The sequence below is a fragment of the Monodelphis domestica genome, chromosome 1, assembly GCF_027887165.1.
Source record: "Monodelphis domestica isolate mMonDom1 chromosome 1, mMonDom1.pri, whole genome shotgun sequence".
NCBI classification, from domain to species: Eukaryota; Metazoa; Chordata; class Mammalia; order Didelphimorphia; family Didelphidae; genus Monodelphis; species Monodelphis domestica.
In genome coordinates, this window is record NC_077227.1 from 105,337,631 (window position 1) to 105,351,894 (window position 14,264).

General features: G+C 32.8%; 2 protein-coding genes across 9 annotated transcripts in view; one reads left to right on the forward strand and one right to left on the reverse strand.

Annotated features, from left to right (window-relative positions):
• The window catches only part of BBIP1 (BBSome interacting protein 1), a 46,431-nt gene extending 43,744 nt beyond the window's left edge, over nucleotides 1–2,687 (forward strand). For all 3 annotated transcript variants that reach the window (XM_056820199.1, XM_007479025.3, XM_056820200.1), the window contains exons 2-3: nucleotides 67–143; nucleotides 1,837–2,687. In XM_056820199.1, the coding sequence (XP_056676177.1) occupies nucleotides 98–143; nucleotides 1,837–2,003 (213 nt within the window). In that variant the 5' untranslated portion in view covers nucleotides 67–97 and the 3' untranslated portion in view covers nucleotides 2,004–2,687. The remainder of the gene's footprint in view (nucleotides 1–66; nucleotides 144–1,836) is intronic.
• An 883-nt stretch (nucleotides 2,688–3,570) lies between these two features.
• PDCD4 (programmed cell death 4) overlaps nucleotides 3,571–14,264 on the reverse strand; it is a 57,337-nt gene continuing 46,643 nt past the window's right edge. For 3 of the 6 annotated variants that reach the window (XM_056820196.1, XM_056820195.1, XM_056820197.1), the window contains 8 exons: nucleotides 12,659–12,880; nucleotides 10,252–10,349; nucleotides 9,249–9,363; nucleotides 7,152–7,259; nucleotides 6,858–6,968; nucleotides 6,045–6,184; nucleotides 4,163–4,271; nucleotides 3,571–3,703 (listed from right to left, as the gene is read on the reverse strand). In XM_056820196.1, the coding sequence (XP_056676174.1) occupies nucleotides 4,211–4,271; nucleotides 6,045–6,184; nucleotides 6,858–6,968; nucleotides 7,152–7,259; nucleotides 9,249–9,363; nucleotides 10,252–10,349; nucleotides 12,659–12,880 (855 nt within the window). In that variant the 3' untranslated portion in view covers nucleotides 3,571–3,703; nucleotides 4,163–4,210. Of the gene's footprint in view, nucleotides 4,272–6,044; nucleotides 6,185–6,857; nucleotides 6,969–7,151; nucleotides 7,260–9,248; nucleotides 9,364–10,251; nucleotides 10,350–12,658; nucleotides 12,881–14,264 lie in introns of all 6 variants that reach the window. The other 3 variants (XM_056820198.1, XM_016421825.2, XM_007479026.2) reach the window with 1 other exon arrangement.

A 14,264-nucleotide genomic window follows, 5' to 3' on the forward strand; every position in this document is an offset into this window, starting at 1 on the left:
CAAAATTAGTTACAGAAATGTGCTTTGTTCCAGAAAAATAAGATTAATGTCTATTCTATTCAAAAGGAAATAAAGTACAACATACAGCAGTTCTGATATGGCAGAGGTGAAGTCAATGTTCCGGGAAGTCCTTCCCAAACAAGGTAATTACATCATTACCCCCATCAGTAATACTTATTGGTCTCTTCGAAGTCATAGGTAATATGCCAAAGGGGGGGAGCATTCTATATTATCATCTTTCTAAGTTTTAAAACTCTGATTTTGGTTCCCACAACTGCCTTCACAATAAGTTTGCCCCACATCTTCAAAGAAACTTAAATTTTTAAATGGGGGGGGAGGGTGATTTGGGAAATCTTGTTGCATTGATATTATATCCTTCGGTTAAGATTTTTTTTGTTTGTTTCTGGCAAGTAAAAATGTTTGTGAAAACCAAATTATACAAGTACATCCATATGTGATATCGTTTTTTAAAGGCATGTTAGAGCATGTATTTTTTAAATCCCCTGGATTTGAGATCAGATGACCTGAGGTTGAATCCCAGCCCCACTTTTACTCCCTGTATAACCTTGGGCAAGTTTCCTTCAGCAAAATTAGTGGGTTAGTCTGGTTCTCCAGGGTACCTTAGAATCTAAATCCTATGATCCTAAAATATCTCCTTAAAACATTTTTAAAATGTGGAACATCTGTGTATCAAAATTGTATGGTCTATACATTGCTTCTTAGTAAATAGCTGCAGGTGAAAGCCATTTTCCCCCGATTCCTTTAATCCAGAATCAGCAATCCTTTAAAAGGGTTTGTTTTTTTTTAACAGTCCTAGAATATATGAAAAGCAATTATTGATTATAATAGATAAAGAGAACTGCCCTTCAGTCTGAAAGACCCAGTTCATTTTAGTCCTGACTTTCAGTTCCTTAAATTGTCACTGGTTGTTGATGTGGTTTTCAACACCCCTTGTTATCCTGGTAATCTTCCTTTGGATTTACCTTAAAAGTAGAGATGGGGATAGACTGAACTTCATTTAATATGGACACCATGAAAGCAGGAATTCCCTTTTCTATTTCTATCCCCAATACTTAGCACAATGTTTTGCATAGTTAGACATTTATACTGTATTCATTGTATAGGGACTCCCAGGTGAAGAAACTCCTTCTACCAATGAAAGTTGGAAACTTCTTTGCAACTTCTATCTTGAGTTACTTAGAGCACTATAGAGGTGGAATGATTTGTCTAGAACCATACTACTTGTCCACATCATCTTGGCTCTATGCCACATTGAATTTTAACCATTTTTTGCTTTTAAATGGCACCCAGAATAGAATACAGTATTTTTGTCTGTCTGTACTTAAGGTTTGTTGGAGGACATAAGGTGTTTGGTAGCCCTCAAACTATGTAAATTGTAATCCTTCTATTGCCTCTAACTTAGTAGAGAAGTCTTAAGGAATATAATGACTTAATCAGGTCACATGCTAAGAAGAGCCAAGCCCAACACTTATATCTACTATCGCACACTGCCTCACACACCTAGATTTTCACTTCTCAAAAATATTAAGACTTTTGACCCCCTCCCCAAATCAAAAACTGGATTAGCAGTACTCTCAGAAAAGCTTTTTAACTCTCCATGGCTGTTCCATGCCCACTGGCTTGACATAAAATACTTGCTCTAGCCCACTCACAGCTATTATCTAAATGAATCATAGGGAGTTCCAAAGCCTTATCATGCCTTTGTTATTGCGAAAATGCTATGGACAGCTTTACTTCCAAACTCAGTTTTAAGTACAAAACCAAAACATTCTGCTACTTTGCTCAATAATCCATTGTTTCTCTCTCTTTAAACAGGGCAGTTGTCTGTGGAAGATGTGGCCACCATGGTGCTATGCAAACCCAAACTTCTGCCACTAAAATCTCTGACTCTTGAAAAATTAGAGAAAATGCAGCAAACAGCACAAGAAACTATTCGCCAACAGGAAATAGCAGAAAAGGAACAGCACCAAACAAACCAATGAATCAATTTTGTTACTAATTTTAGTTGCTGTATTTTTCAAAATAATTCACATTTGTTTTCTAAAGCTGTAATTTTTATTAAAGGTAAAATTTATTTAAAATGAAAGGACAGGTATAAGTCATCAAAACAAGATGATTTATTTAAGTTCTTATGATTCCTATTATATAGACTATGGTCCAACTTTTACTTTGGCCAAATTTTATTTTAAAACTATGGTACTGACTAGTGGTTGTTGGAATTTGAAGTTCTTCCACAAGATTGCTCTTTGTCTAGATGTTGTTCAACATTCCTAGAACATTCCTATTTTTTTTATCAAGTTTAGAGATCCAACAAACCCATAAAAATGTGCAACTTCATGAAAATTCTACACGTTGGGCTTCTGAATACTATATCAAGACTAAAAATTACATTTTTAATGTTTTGCTTAAGTACTCATGTTTTTCAATGGACAGTGTTGGGTAGAGAAGAAATTTTTTAAAAACAGAATTATAAGGATATACTACATATATACAATGTGTGAAAGCAAAGTTCATGGTAGACTGCTTTTACTTCAATTGATAAAACTACCTATGTTTTACACAATATTTTCTAACAGAAGTTAAAGCCAAACTTTCTTAGCCAACTGGAGCAAAAGAAATGTAGCAACATTCCTGACAATTAAAGGCTGGCTTTTTAAAAATACAAATTTGTCTTAGTATGCTTTAGACTTCACACCCACATTTTAATAGTCACCTATACAGGTTTTCAGTTCTAAAATGTTAATTAGTAGAAAAGGGAAGGAGGGGATCCTATGATCTTTTCAATCATTAATTGTAGTTTTTAAAGGTGAACAGAAAATTTATGTAAGTTACTGAAGACCTAAGAACAGGCTATTATTCACCTCCAAGCTAATTTTAAAAGGTCTATAATTTATATTAACAACAAATTAAGAGTTGTGAATGTCTATTTTAACTTAGTACAAAATAGGTTAAAATGGGCCCTTCAAGCCTTGCTACCTAATTGGACTTAAGTCTCATATTAAGCAATGGGCAAGAACTATTTTCAACAAGGATTAAAAATATGACCTATGATACCCTTGGCTTTCATTATTTTAACAAAATCTAATGACACATTCCTATAACTGGCAAGTTAAGAATGTCTGTAGACTTCTATTTCATGCATATTTCCAAACACTTGCTTCATCTAGTCAAATAGGTCAAATACTGAAATGATATGGATTTGAAGTCACTACTACTAATTCATTTGAAGGTTTTCCAATATAGTTTTAGAAGCACATTTCCTATATTTGCTCCCTATATCAAAAAGAACAAGCATATCATTAGGTTATTTTTTATTAGCACATTTTGGTTTGCTTTTAACCATAATGCATTTCAAGTTACTTATTAATTGCAAGGAAAAAAGCTTTTATAACTAAGTCCATTCATCTTGAAAAGCTGATTATTTCAGACTTTGACATTCATGAAGAAATATAAAAAACTTCATATATGTACAACTTAATGTGTAAGATTGCTTAAATGATAAGTTACTGGGATTTCTGAGTAAAATTCATCTAAATAAAGACGCAAAAATACTGCTTCACAAATTTTATTTTGTAATACATTCTTCCAGAACCTGGTTCATTTTTCCAGTTTTGTAGAAAAATAGATGTTCCAGCCACCATTTACTGAACTGTCTAGTCTTTAAGACCAATCAATATGTTCCCTGGAAAGATGAATAAATCTTATGACTAACCCATTTTCTTAAAATTCTTTAAAACAAAGAAATAACCTTTTTGTTCTCCCAAAGCACAGTATTTCAACAGCAGCAGCCAACATGGGGTTTTCAGCAGCTTAACTTTACCCCCTATATAAAGCTTTGTATAAACCAGTGATTTTACTACAAAAACACTGTCCTTGAAAGAAAGGAGTGGCAGTCAGACATCAATGCAAAACTTGGAATGATTAGGTCATAAACATGGCACTTACAAAAGGGTAGCTTATTTGAATATACCACTTCAGAGTGGTTATTGTTCTGTTCCCTCAACTTTTATACCCACAAAAAAAAAAGAAAACTTTCTTAAAAAAAAAAATCCACCTTGAATGTAAGTTTATAAAACTATATCAGAAATGCCTTGTACCCAAAACAAGTGCTTAAAAAAAAAAACTGCTAAGCAACTCTTACAATTCAGATATATTTTTATAACATCTAAGGCTGCAAGAGTCCTTATATTCAGTAGCTCTCTGGCTTAAGACGACCTCCATCTCCTTCACTTACAAAGCGCTTTCTGCCCCTGTTAAAATAAACACAATCATAAAATTAAATACAAATTTTATTAGATTCAAATTAGAATTATAATCTTTATTTCTGTATACCTAAGACAGCAAAAGAACCCCAAACCCCTCTTTTGGTACATAAAAAGGAATCATTTTTTCAGCAATAGGTAGCAAGTGTTTTTATCTCTTCAAATGGTCATATTTAAGCTGAAGGTTGTTGAATGGAGGAGAGAAGGGGGAGTTTCCCCACTGTAAATGTAAAAGTTTATAAGCATTTTTTGGAAATATGCAATTTGAGATAGCTAGCCTTCTTATATGCCACTTAAATTCATGGAAAATTTTTAGAAAAAAATTAGTCCTATCTAAAATTCTACTCACCTTACACATCTCAACTGTATATTTGGGGTTTCCCACTAATTCCTAATTGATCTTGGCCAAGGTTCTATTCCATATCATCACAGGTCTAAATTGGAAGTGGCCTCAATTCAAGAAGAAATGGGACTAGAACCCAAGGCACGGGAATCATTTTTTTGCTTTGGGATTTTGTTAAGCCTAAGGACCAGGTGGAGAGGCCAGAAAGTCACAAATTCTTATGCAGGATTAAAATTTGCCTTTTGCCAAATTATTACTCAAAAAAGGCCAAGAGAAATATTCAGATTAAGCAATATTTTTAAAGGGGTGTGGCTGGGATGGCTCACTCCTTTTCATTTGACATGCCCCAGGGATAAAGACTAATTACTGATCACTAAGCAGAGTAGAGGTGAATAAGGGCTAAGAAAGTGAATGCACACTCACTAACTTCTACAGTGGCTTCTACTAGCAACAGAACATTTGACTATATTTGGCAAGAATCCCAGGGCTTTCCAAACCCTGATTTATATGAACATGAAGGTAAAATTGTGTCCCATCAACATTTACAATCTTTTTTTAAAAAACCCTTACCTTCCATCTTAGAATCCTGTGTATTGGTTCCAAGGCAGAGGAATGATAAGTGCTAGGCAATGGCTTGCCCAGGGTCACCCTTATGGAGTAATCTGAAGCCAGATTTGCATCCTGGACCCCTTGTCTCTAGGCCAGGCTTTCTATACACTAAGCACATAGTTGCCCTCATTTACAATCATTATTAAAAGGATGCCATAACTTAGGCCTTACTGGACACCATAAAAATCAACCTACTGGCTTTCATTTTCTCTACCCCCATGTAACCAATGGGATTCCTTTCCATCCTAAAATCTATTAAGAGAAAAGTGGTCTGTACCCAAAGCAGGAAGATTTCTAGTATTCTTCAGCATTTAAATGTCAATAGTGTTTGTTTCTTATCATTAGTAACATAGGGTAGAGGTCAGCCCAAGAATAGTAAAGGAGAAATCTGCTCACTTTAAGAAACATGAATGCTTAAAATTAATCAAAATTGTCAATTTTAAAAGCACTGAATAAAGCAAAGCACAAAACAGAACAGAATGTACCTATCTTGTTTGAAGGATAAAGCCCCAAACAGTCCTACTTTCCTCCAAACCTTGTATTAATATGAACCTATATAAATGTAAAATTCTTCCAGGTCTCTAGAGTTAAAATAATTTTTCTCTCTGTTTACTTTATGACAAAGGAAAATTCTCACTCATCTATGGTTTCAGAGAGCATACTCTTATTCCCTTGAAAAGCTGATATAGTATGCTAGTCTTCTAGCATATATATATATATATATATATATATCTTCTGTTGGCCTTCTGGAATATATATTGTAGCTAATACTTATATGTTACATAAAGGAAAGAAGCAATTCAAAATACCTTGAAGGACAAAGATCTCTGAGTGGTTTGGAAATTATTCCAGCTTGAAAACATTCTTCTACAAATCTCTCAAGCACAGAATATGAATGTGGAACATCCAAGTTAATGTCTGGTATTTCACTATAAATTCTTTCATAACCCTGGGGAAAATATGATTTATTCATTACCTATAGAATATTAATCATTCAAATTTCAATGCTACACAATACTATCAACCAATATGTCACAAAATGATATTTAAGGGCAAATTCTCATGATTTAAACTGGTACAACATGCTCGTTGGAGAAAAAAGTAAATTGATTTCTTCTTAGAAATACCTTCATCACATTCATATCATTTTCACATAAGACTTGTATACTAAGATCAGACAGAAGTCTTAATGAAGATGGAAACTATTAATAACAGATGTTAGGTAAGTAATGATTCCTTTCACCCTAGTGCTTCACCATAGACTTGAAATATTTACTATCGGGATAGTAAAATAGAAGATGAGAAATATTAACCAAGATCTCCAACTTATCAAATTATTTCAAGAATACATAAAGTATAAAGGAACAGTATGTACTTAAAAAACTTTTGACTAATAATAAATTGTTCAATGCTGTAGATCTTGGGGGGGAAATACAGATTCACAGTCTTATATCCAAATAACTTCATACAAAGGACAAACTGAGACTTCATCACCCTGTAGGTAAATCACATTAAACATCCTTATAACCAAAGACAAAAAAAAAGAGCCCTAACAGCATAACTGGAAGCAAAACCCCTAAAACAGAAAATGAAAATCTTTCAAAAGTTAACAGAATACTTACTCTCTTCATTTGGTCCACAGTAATGGTAGATGATTTCCAAAGGGATTTTAATAAATCCAATACCATCTTAAATGTGCTTTCTCCAGTTGACTCCAGAACCATCACAACTGCCTAAAATAAGTTCCAAAATTTAATCGATAATTTGAGTAGGAAATAATGTCTTCAGTATTAAACAAGAATTAAAAAATAATTTTCTTAATACTATTGTTAGAAGAAAAAAGAAAGAAAATTTAATGTCAGCATTGTCCAAAAAGCTTAACACTTAAGAGTCCTAATATCTTATGTCAGTCTTACTTCATATACAAGTTCATGGTGAAAATGAGGTACTTCTAGTTCTTTAAGGCAATGTTCAGCTTCAGATATATCTCCAGAAAGTAAGTATTCTTTCAGCAGCATGTCAATCTGTTAGATTTAAAAATTAACAAGTAATAAATACTGACATTTTCTAAAAATTCACTTTGCCTAAATATATGTATTCCTTCCCACTAATAATAATAAATCCCTTATTTTATGACATTTACTTCATAATATAACTTACTCTGAATCTAGTAAGAATAGTTAAGGTTACTATATGTCTGAAAGTTGAGTACAATTTTTAAATAATAATTTTTAAAACTCTTTCCAAATCTAAACATTAATAAGTGAGCTGTGGAAATAACTTCCTACTCAGTGCCTTAAGAAGTCAAAAATATTTAATAAGTTAAAATATTATAAGAATACATTTCACTGTATACTAGTATCATCAAATAACACTGAGTTTTTGTTATAATTTGTTCTTTTGCTTTAATTTGGGGGGGTGCATGTTTGTGTGTGGTGTATGTGTGGTGGTAATATGTTAGCTCTTCATAAGAAAATCTGAACCACCACTAGAGGGCATAAGTCAGACTAGAGTGACAAATTTTAGTTGACACTGAAATGTTTTACTCTTAAAAATAAACACTTAAAAAGAAAGCAAAGTATTTACAGTACGTTACTAAGTAGAACAGATTTCCATTTAAATGATGATCCAGTCCATCTCCAACTGCCAACTGGCCATTTTCAATAGAATGCATGGTAGGCATCTCAAACCATAATAGAACTAACTTTTCTCCCAAAATACACCCCTCTTCTGAACTTCCAGATTTCTATTTAGAGCACCATTATCTATCAGTTAACCAGGTTTGCTCTCAGTATTAAACTCAACTTCTCATTCTCCTTCATCCCACATATCCAATCAGTTATCAAATCATTGTTTCTTCCTCCACAACATTTCTTAAATCTATTCCATCCCCTTCACAAAGCTTAATGCAGACATGTATAGTTTAGGCCCTCATTCTTCTTTCACCTGGACTGTTGCAAAATAGTCTTAATTGGTCTTCCTGCCTCAAGTCTCCCCTCCACTCTAATCCATCTTTCAAATAATTGCCAAAGTGATTTTCCTAAATAAGGAGTCTGGCCATGCCACTTCTCAAATAACTAAACACAAAGGAGGGGGGCCAGCCATCAATGATTCCCTATTGTCTTTAGGATAAAATACAAATTGTGTTTGGCTCTTAAAGAATTTGCAAACTGGCCCCAAACTACCTTTCCAACACTATCCTTGCTTTCTCCAGTTTCAAGTTACCTACGTTCAACTTTGAATTCCAAAGGAAGGAGGCAGAAAGAGGGCTGCCATTGGATGAGGGAAGGGGTCAAGCACACTGTTTAACAACAGATAGATACCTGTACCCAGCATGTACTGATGGAAGAGGACGTACATGTGTCTGTGTATCTGAGGATACTACTATCCTCAAAAAGTCTTCAAATAGCTACCCTACAATTGTCAATTGTAGTAGAGGCACCTGATTATAGAGTAACTGGTCTTATCTTCAATATAGGCCACTCTGCAAAGCCTTCCATCTTGAGCAGGTTATACAATTAACTGCCCCATCAGAAAGTAGTACTTTTTAGTGTGCTTAATTATTGAATAGAACTGTTTCTTACTAGACAATCTCTATTGGAAGAAAAGGAATAACATTTTATCCTAAGAGCTGACGCCACACAACTCAAACATTTCTATTTTAGAAAGGTGAAAAAAATATGCTTTAAATATATGAGTACTGTTATTTCAAAGCGACATTTCTTTACTTACAATCCACACAAAGTGGATTACATAATTCAAATGAGTCCAATGACAGAGAATACTTTTGCTAAGACTTTAGTAAAACTAATCTATTTGGGACAGCTTTTAAATTTAAAAAAAAAAAGATTCAAAACCAAATACAAAGCATTATAAAAAATTCTAAACACCAATCAAGGACCAGCCGTATGCCAAATCAAATCAAAATTTCTCCCCAAAAGAATAATTTTAAAATAAAATTAAGGACAAATACTTATTAAAGTAACCTCAGACAATAACAAATATTTTATTACCTCTTTAACAAGATGATTGACTGATTGCTGCCCACCTCCAGAACCCCACACACTATCTTTACGCTTTCCACCTTTTGTCATGCTCAGAAGCACTGTAGCTCTGTCCAGGGCGGCTCTGCCAGGAAAAAATAAAAAGTGTAGTTAAGAAGTTTCATACAACACAAAGGGTTTTGTTTTTTTTTTAATTTTAACTAGATTGGTAAGTCCTGTGACAGTGAGAAGACTATCATGAAACAGATGAATATATAAATTTGTTTTTTATGACTCCTGATTCTCATGCTGGATTTCAATTTTATATTAATATCATGCCTTTAAAAAAAGGGCAAAAGATTATTAAAAATAAGTGAAGTCTTATCTAAATTCAGAATAAAATATGGAAATTTTAGTAATTTGGTAAAAAGAAACACAATATAATTTAGTTTGCTTTTACTATGGGGTAGTCATCTAAATCAGAGCCTTCCCATTGTTGAACACCATTTTAACCTATGATAAAACTTCCTTAGACATAAAGTAAATATCTTGGATCAAAATAAAATTTCAGCTTTATCTAAGAGAAGTCCAACTATAACAGGTCTTATATCTCTGCTGACTTGCAATCATTGGACAAAAAAAGTATCTTGGACTCAAGGTCAAAACAATAGATATAACTCATCATAGAACTCAGATTTCTATATTAAAAATATTAGGTGGAACTTTTTAAAGTTCACCTTAAATGTTTTCATGGAACTTGATCATAATATAATAGAGCAGGAGACAGCTGGGCAAGTCACTTAATCCCCAAAGCCTAGCCCTTACCATTCTTCTGCCTTGGAACCAATACATAGAATTGATTCTAAGACAGAAGATAAGGGCTTAATAATAATAATTAAAAAAAACAAGAGCACAGTCTTCACACTGGCAATGTCCATAGATTCTTATTCATTGAAATCTCCCTGAGAAAATTCAAATGGGTTTTCCTCTGTGGTTTGAAATTCTGGGTATGAAAACAAATGATCTTACTTACCGAGCTTGAACACAATCTACAGTTCCTTTGTAGCTATCAATGTATGTATTGCATAAAATTCCATCTCCAACAGCTCTAGCAATAAATTGTCCCACCAACTATAATGGAAAAAAAAGAACTAGATAAAAATTTATCTAATAATTATTTGTCTATTAAAAGCTATGTCTAAAATAAGTATTAAAAATTGGTATTTTCTAAATTACACAAGTAGCCAAAACATTTTGAACTCATCTTATAATAAGAAATCAAACAAATTTTCAAGTTAAGAAAGTCAATGGTAATCTCTGAAATAAACAGAATTTTTCAAAGCTCAAGAAGGAAAAACGAGTACATTTTTCTGAATACATTATGGTAGTCATTCTTTTTTTTTTAATGAAGAATAAGGGAATGATTCCATTCTCTCCTCTCTCCTTTGGCAGCTTGTCTCTCTAATCCAAAATCTTCTAATCTATTAGCTTTTTCCCTAATCTTTAGAAATTATTAAGTCTGCCTTCACCCTAATAAAAATTAAAAATTCCATTTGATCCTATTATCCCTTTCTCTTCCTTTTCACAGACAAATTCTTAGAAGACAGTAGTCCATCACACTTCCTATCCTTTTACTCAGGGATTCACAGAATTTAAGAGTTGGAAGGGACCATAACAACCATCTATTCAGTCCAACCCACAAAAATTACAATACGTGGCCAATGACTACTCACTCTTCATTCAACCTACTAGGAGGAATGCACTCCTCTTGAGGCAGCCTTTCCACTATTGGATAGCTCTCATATTTCTTGCAATTTGGATTCCAAGCTAATCATGCAACTAAAACTGGTCTCAAAAGTTACCAATGATCTCATGTTAAATACAACAGTCTTTTCTTAAGCTTCATCTTTTCTTGACCTCTCTGCAACATTTAATATATTAACAACTTTCTCCTTCTAAATAATATCTCCTCTCAGTTTTCATGACACTGGTCTCCTAAATTTGTCTTCTACTTCTCAACTATTCCTTCTCAGGCCTCTTTGTTGGAGCAAAGAGTCATACATTCATTTATAAAATCTAAAGCTATAACCATTTAGTTCCAGCTATTCTCCTTTTACAACTGAGTATGCCAAAGTCCAGAAAAACTAAACTTGCCCAAGGTCACAAAGCTTTTAAGTGATGGGTGATTACCCCCCCAAAAAAGAGGGAAAAACACATGTCCAACAACTGGAGAATTAACAAATCAGAGAACATGAATATAACAGAATATTAATACATGATTTTTAAAACTCTGGTTCAAATCTGAGATTTCATTAGCATAAAGAATTCAATACAAGGTAATCCTCTCTTATCAAAGCAGATTGCCAACCTCTCCACAATTTAGTTCTAGAGAAATGGGGGTAGGAAGGATGCACCACTAAGAAATAATTTACCAATTTACTCAGCATCACAAAACCAGTATGACACAGGGAGGATTTAAAACCCAGGTCATGCTGACTCCAAACACAGCTCTCTATCTCTAGTCATAATACCATACTGCCTCTTGCAGAAGAAATTTAAATATTAAGGAAATAAACATAAAATAATTTTAAAAATCAATTAAAAAATATGAACTATAAAAAGAAACGATATCAACAAAATCTCAAAAAATAGAAGGAAAAATATACCACGCAAATTATTAGTATGTTTTAATAAATATATCCAAAAATTTAAATTGGGAATTTGGATATTTTATCTTTATTTGAATATTTGCTTTTGATGACAATTACTAAGTTAAAAATTTTAAGTACAATTCAAAAATTATTTTTAAATGACAAATAGGACATCTGAAATATTATCTTTATCTTCATTAATAAATTGAAACTTCAAATTATATATCTCAGATACATTCTATTACTTTCATCAGTCATTTTCATTTTGTGAACTCAGACTACCTATTATAATGCAATGTGAAAAATAATATTTTATTTCATGCCAATTCTTCATCTAGACTGGCAAAATAAAATGAACTCTATATAGCAAACTGATTTAAATTGACCTTTTAGAAGAATTTTTAAAAGACAAAAAACTTTCTTTAGCCATCACTTTTTTATCTAAGCCTCCCACAATATTTTAAATTTGGAATTATATTATTTTAAGTAAATAGAATTAAATTTGATTCTCAAAGTCAGATAAGTAGAGCTAGGAATACTATAAACACACTGACTATAATAATAAAAAAAAAAGCAAGTAAAATAAAACTTAAATTCAAACAGGATCAGTTTCATTACTTTAAAATGAACTATGTATGCCTCTCCAGTGAACATCAGAAGTGAGTTTAATTTTCAGTTGTAATATACATACATAAAACTAAAATTTTGTTATAGTCCCATATGGCAGTTTATTAAGATAATATGAACAGGGTATAACAATATGTTATTATCACAAAAAAACATACAAACCTGTGGTGCTCTAGGAGTATCTAATGCTAATTCAGGTAGTTCTTTAAGCAATTTATCAAATGATTTTTCTACATCATTTGTGCTGACTACTGTCCCACAAAGGTCAGAAAGGAGCTTAGATGTCATTTCTCTATGACTGGCTTTTCCCTCCAAGGCCAAGGACACTGCCAACACGGGTACTCCACTTTTCATCTCACCAAGATTTAAATCCCTTAGCATTTCCTAAAACAGAAAAAATATAATACATTCTATAAAACCATAAAATGATTCATATTTTAAAATCAAACTTCTTGCATAATAATTCTTACTACAGAACAAAAATTCTTACTTAATGACTAATTTTACCTGATGAGCACTTTTCGCCTTTATCTAAACAACTGATCAAGTTTTTTTGAGTTTTTAATGCAACCTTAAGTAATGTGAACATTCCCATACCTCCTGAAACGTCTGAAGTGCATTTTTGAAAATTACAAAATAGGGGGCAGCTTGGTAGCTCAGGAGATTGAGCTCCAGGCCTAGAGAAAAGAGGTCCTAGGTTCAAAACTGGCATCTAGCCTCAGACTTGCTAGCTGTGTGACCCTGAGCAAGTCACTTAACCCCCATTGCCTAGCCCTTACAGGCTCCTCTTCTGCCTTGGAACCAACACACAGTATTGATTCTAAGATGGAAGGTAAGGGTTTAAAAAAAAAAAAAACTACAACTACAAAATAGGGTTTCAATGTTAAGGCACACTCTCTGTCTTCTAAACCCACAATGATAGTATTAGCTTTCAGTGTGCATATATATGTCTCCATTCAACCACCAATAACCAATTTTGTGCTATTACATTACTTAAGGCACTTTTATATAGTACTTATGTTTCCTCAAAAGTCTGTTTTCCTTTCAACTGAAGAAGTAGATCATCACTCTACCTATATATTCCATTAAAAAACAATGTCTATCATCCAGATGATTCATTTTTAAAAGGATTGGTTAAAAAGACAGCAATTAACTTTTTCCTAATTTTATCAAGGTAATATTGATGAAAGCATTAGAATCATAAGACTACTAAATTTTAAAAAAATTATTTTAAATCTGAAATGTTTTTTTACATCATAAAAACCCAGCAATGCAAAATTCAAAGAAAGTCCAAGACACCAGACTTAAAATTATTATTTCAGTATGTTCCTAACATAATAATCGGCTGCAAATAACTGTTTTGGTGAAGAGTTATTAAACAAATTGGTCATGTAATAGCAAAGAGCTTATTCAATTCTAAGCTATCTTTAATGAGTTGGCTCTCAGACCAATTAGGACAATGCCAATTTAAGTAATAATTCTGAATTCAAAGTCTAATCTTCAAAATGTGTAAGATTTCATAAACATGATTATTTTCCTCTTTGATATGATGCTCAACTTACCATGTAGTTTCAAAAGAGTTACCGAAGCAAAAAAATACACTGCTTGGTAACTAATCTTTGGTAATAAACACCAAAACAATCTCCAGTTAAGACAGTACACAGAGCCCCTCCAACTCAAATCTACCACAGTCTCCCTAAGGCACCATTAAAAACCAAAGTCCTTCAAATACAGAATTAAGCATCAGAGTAGAGCTTCAGAAGAAACT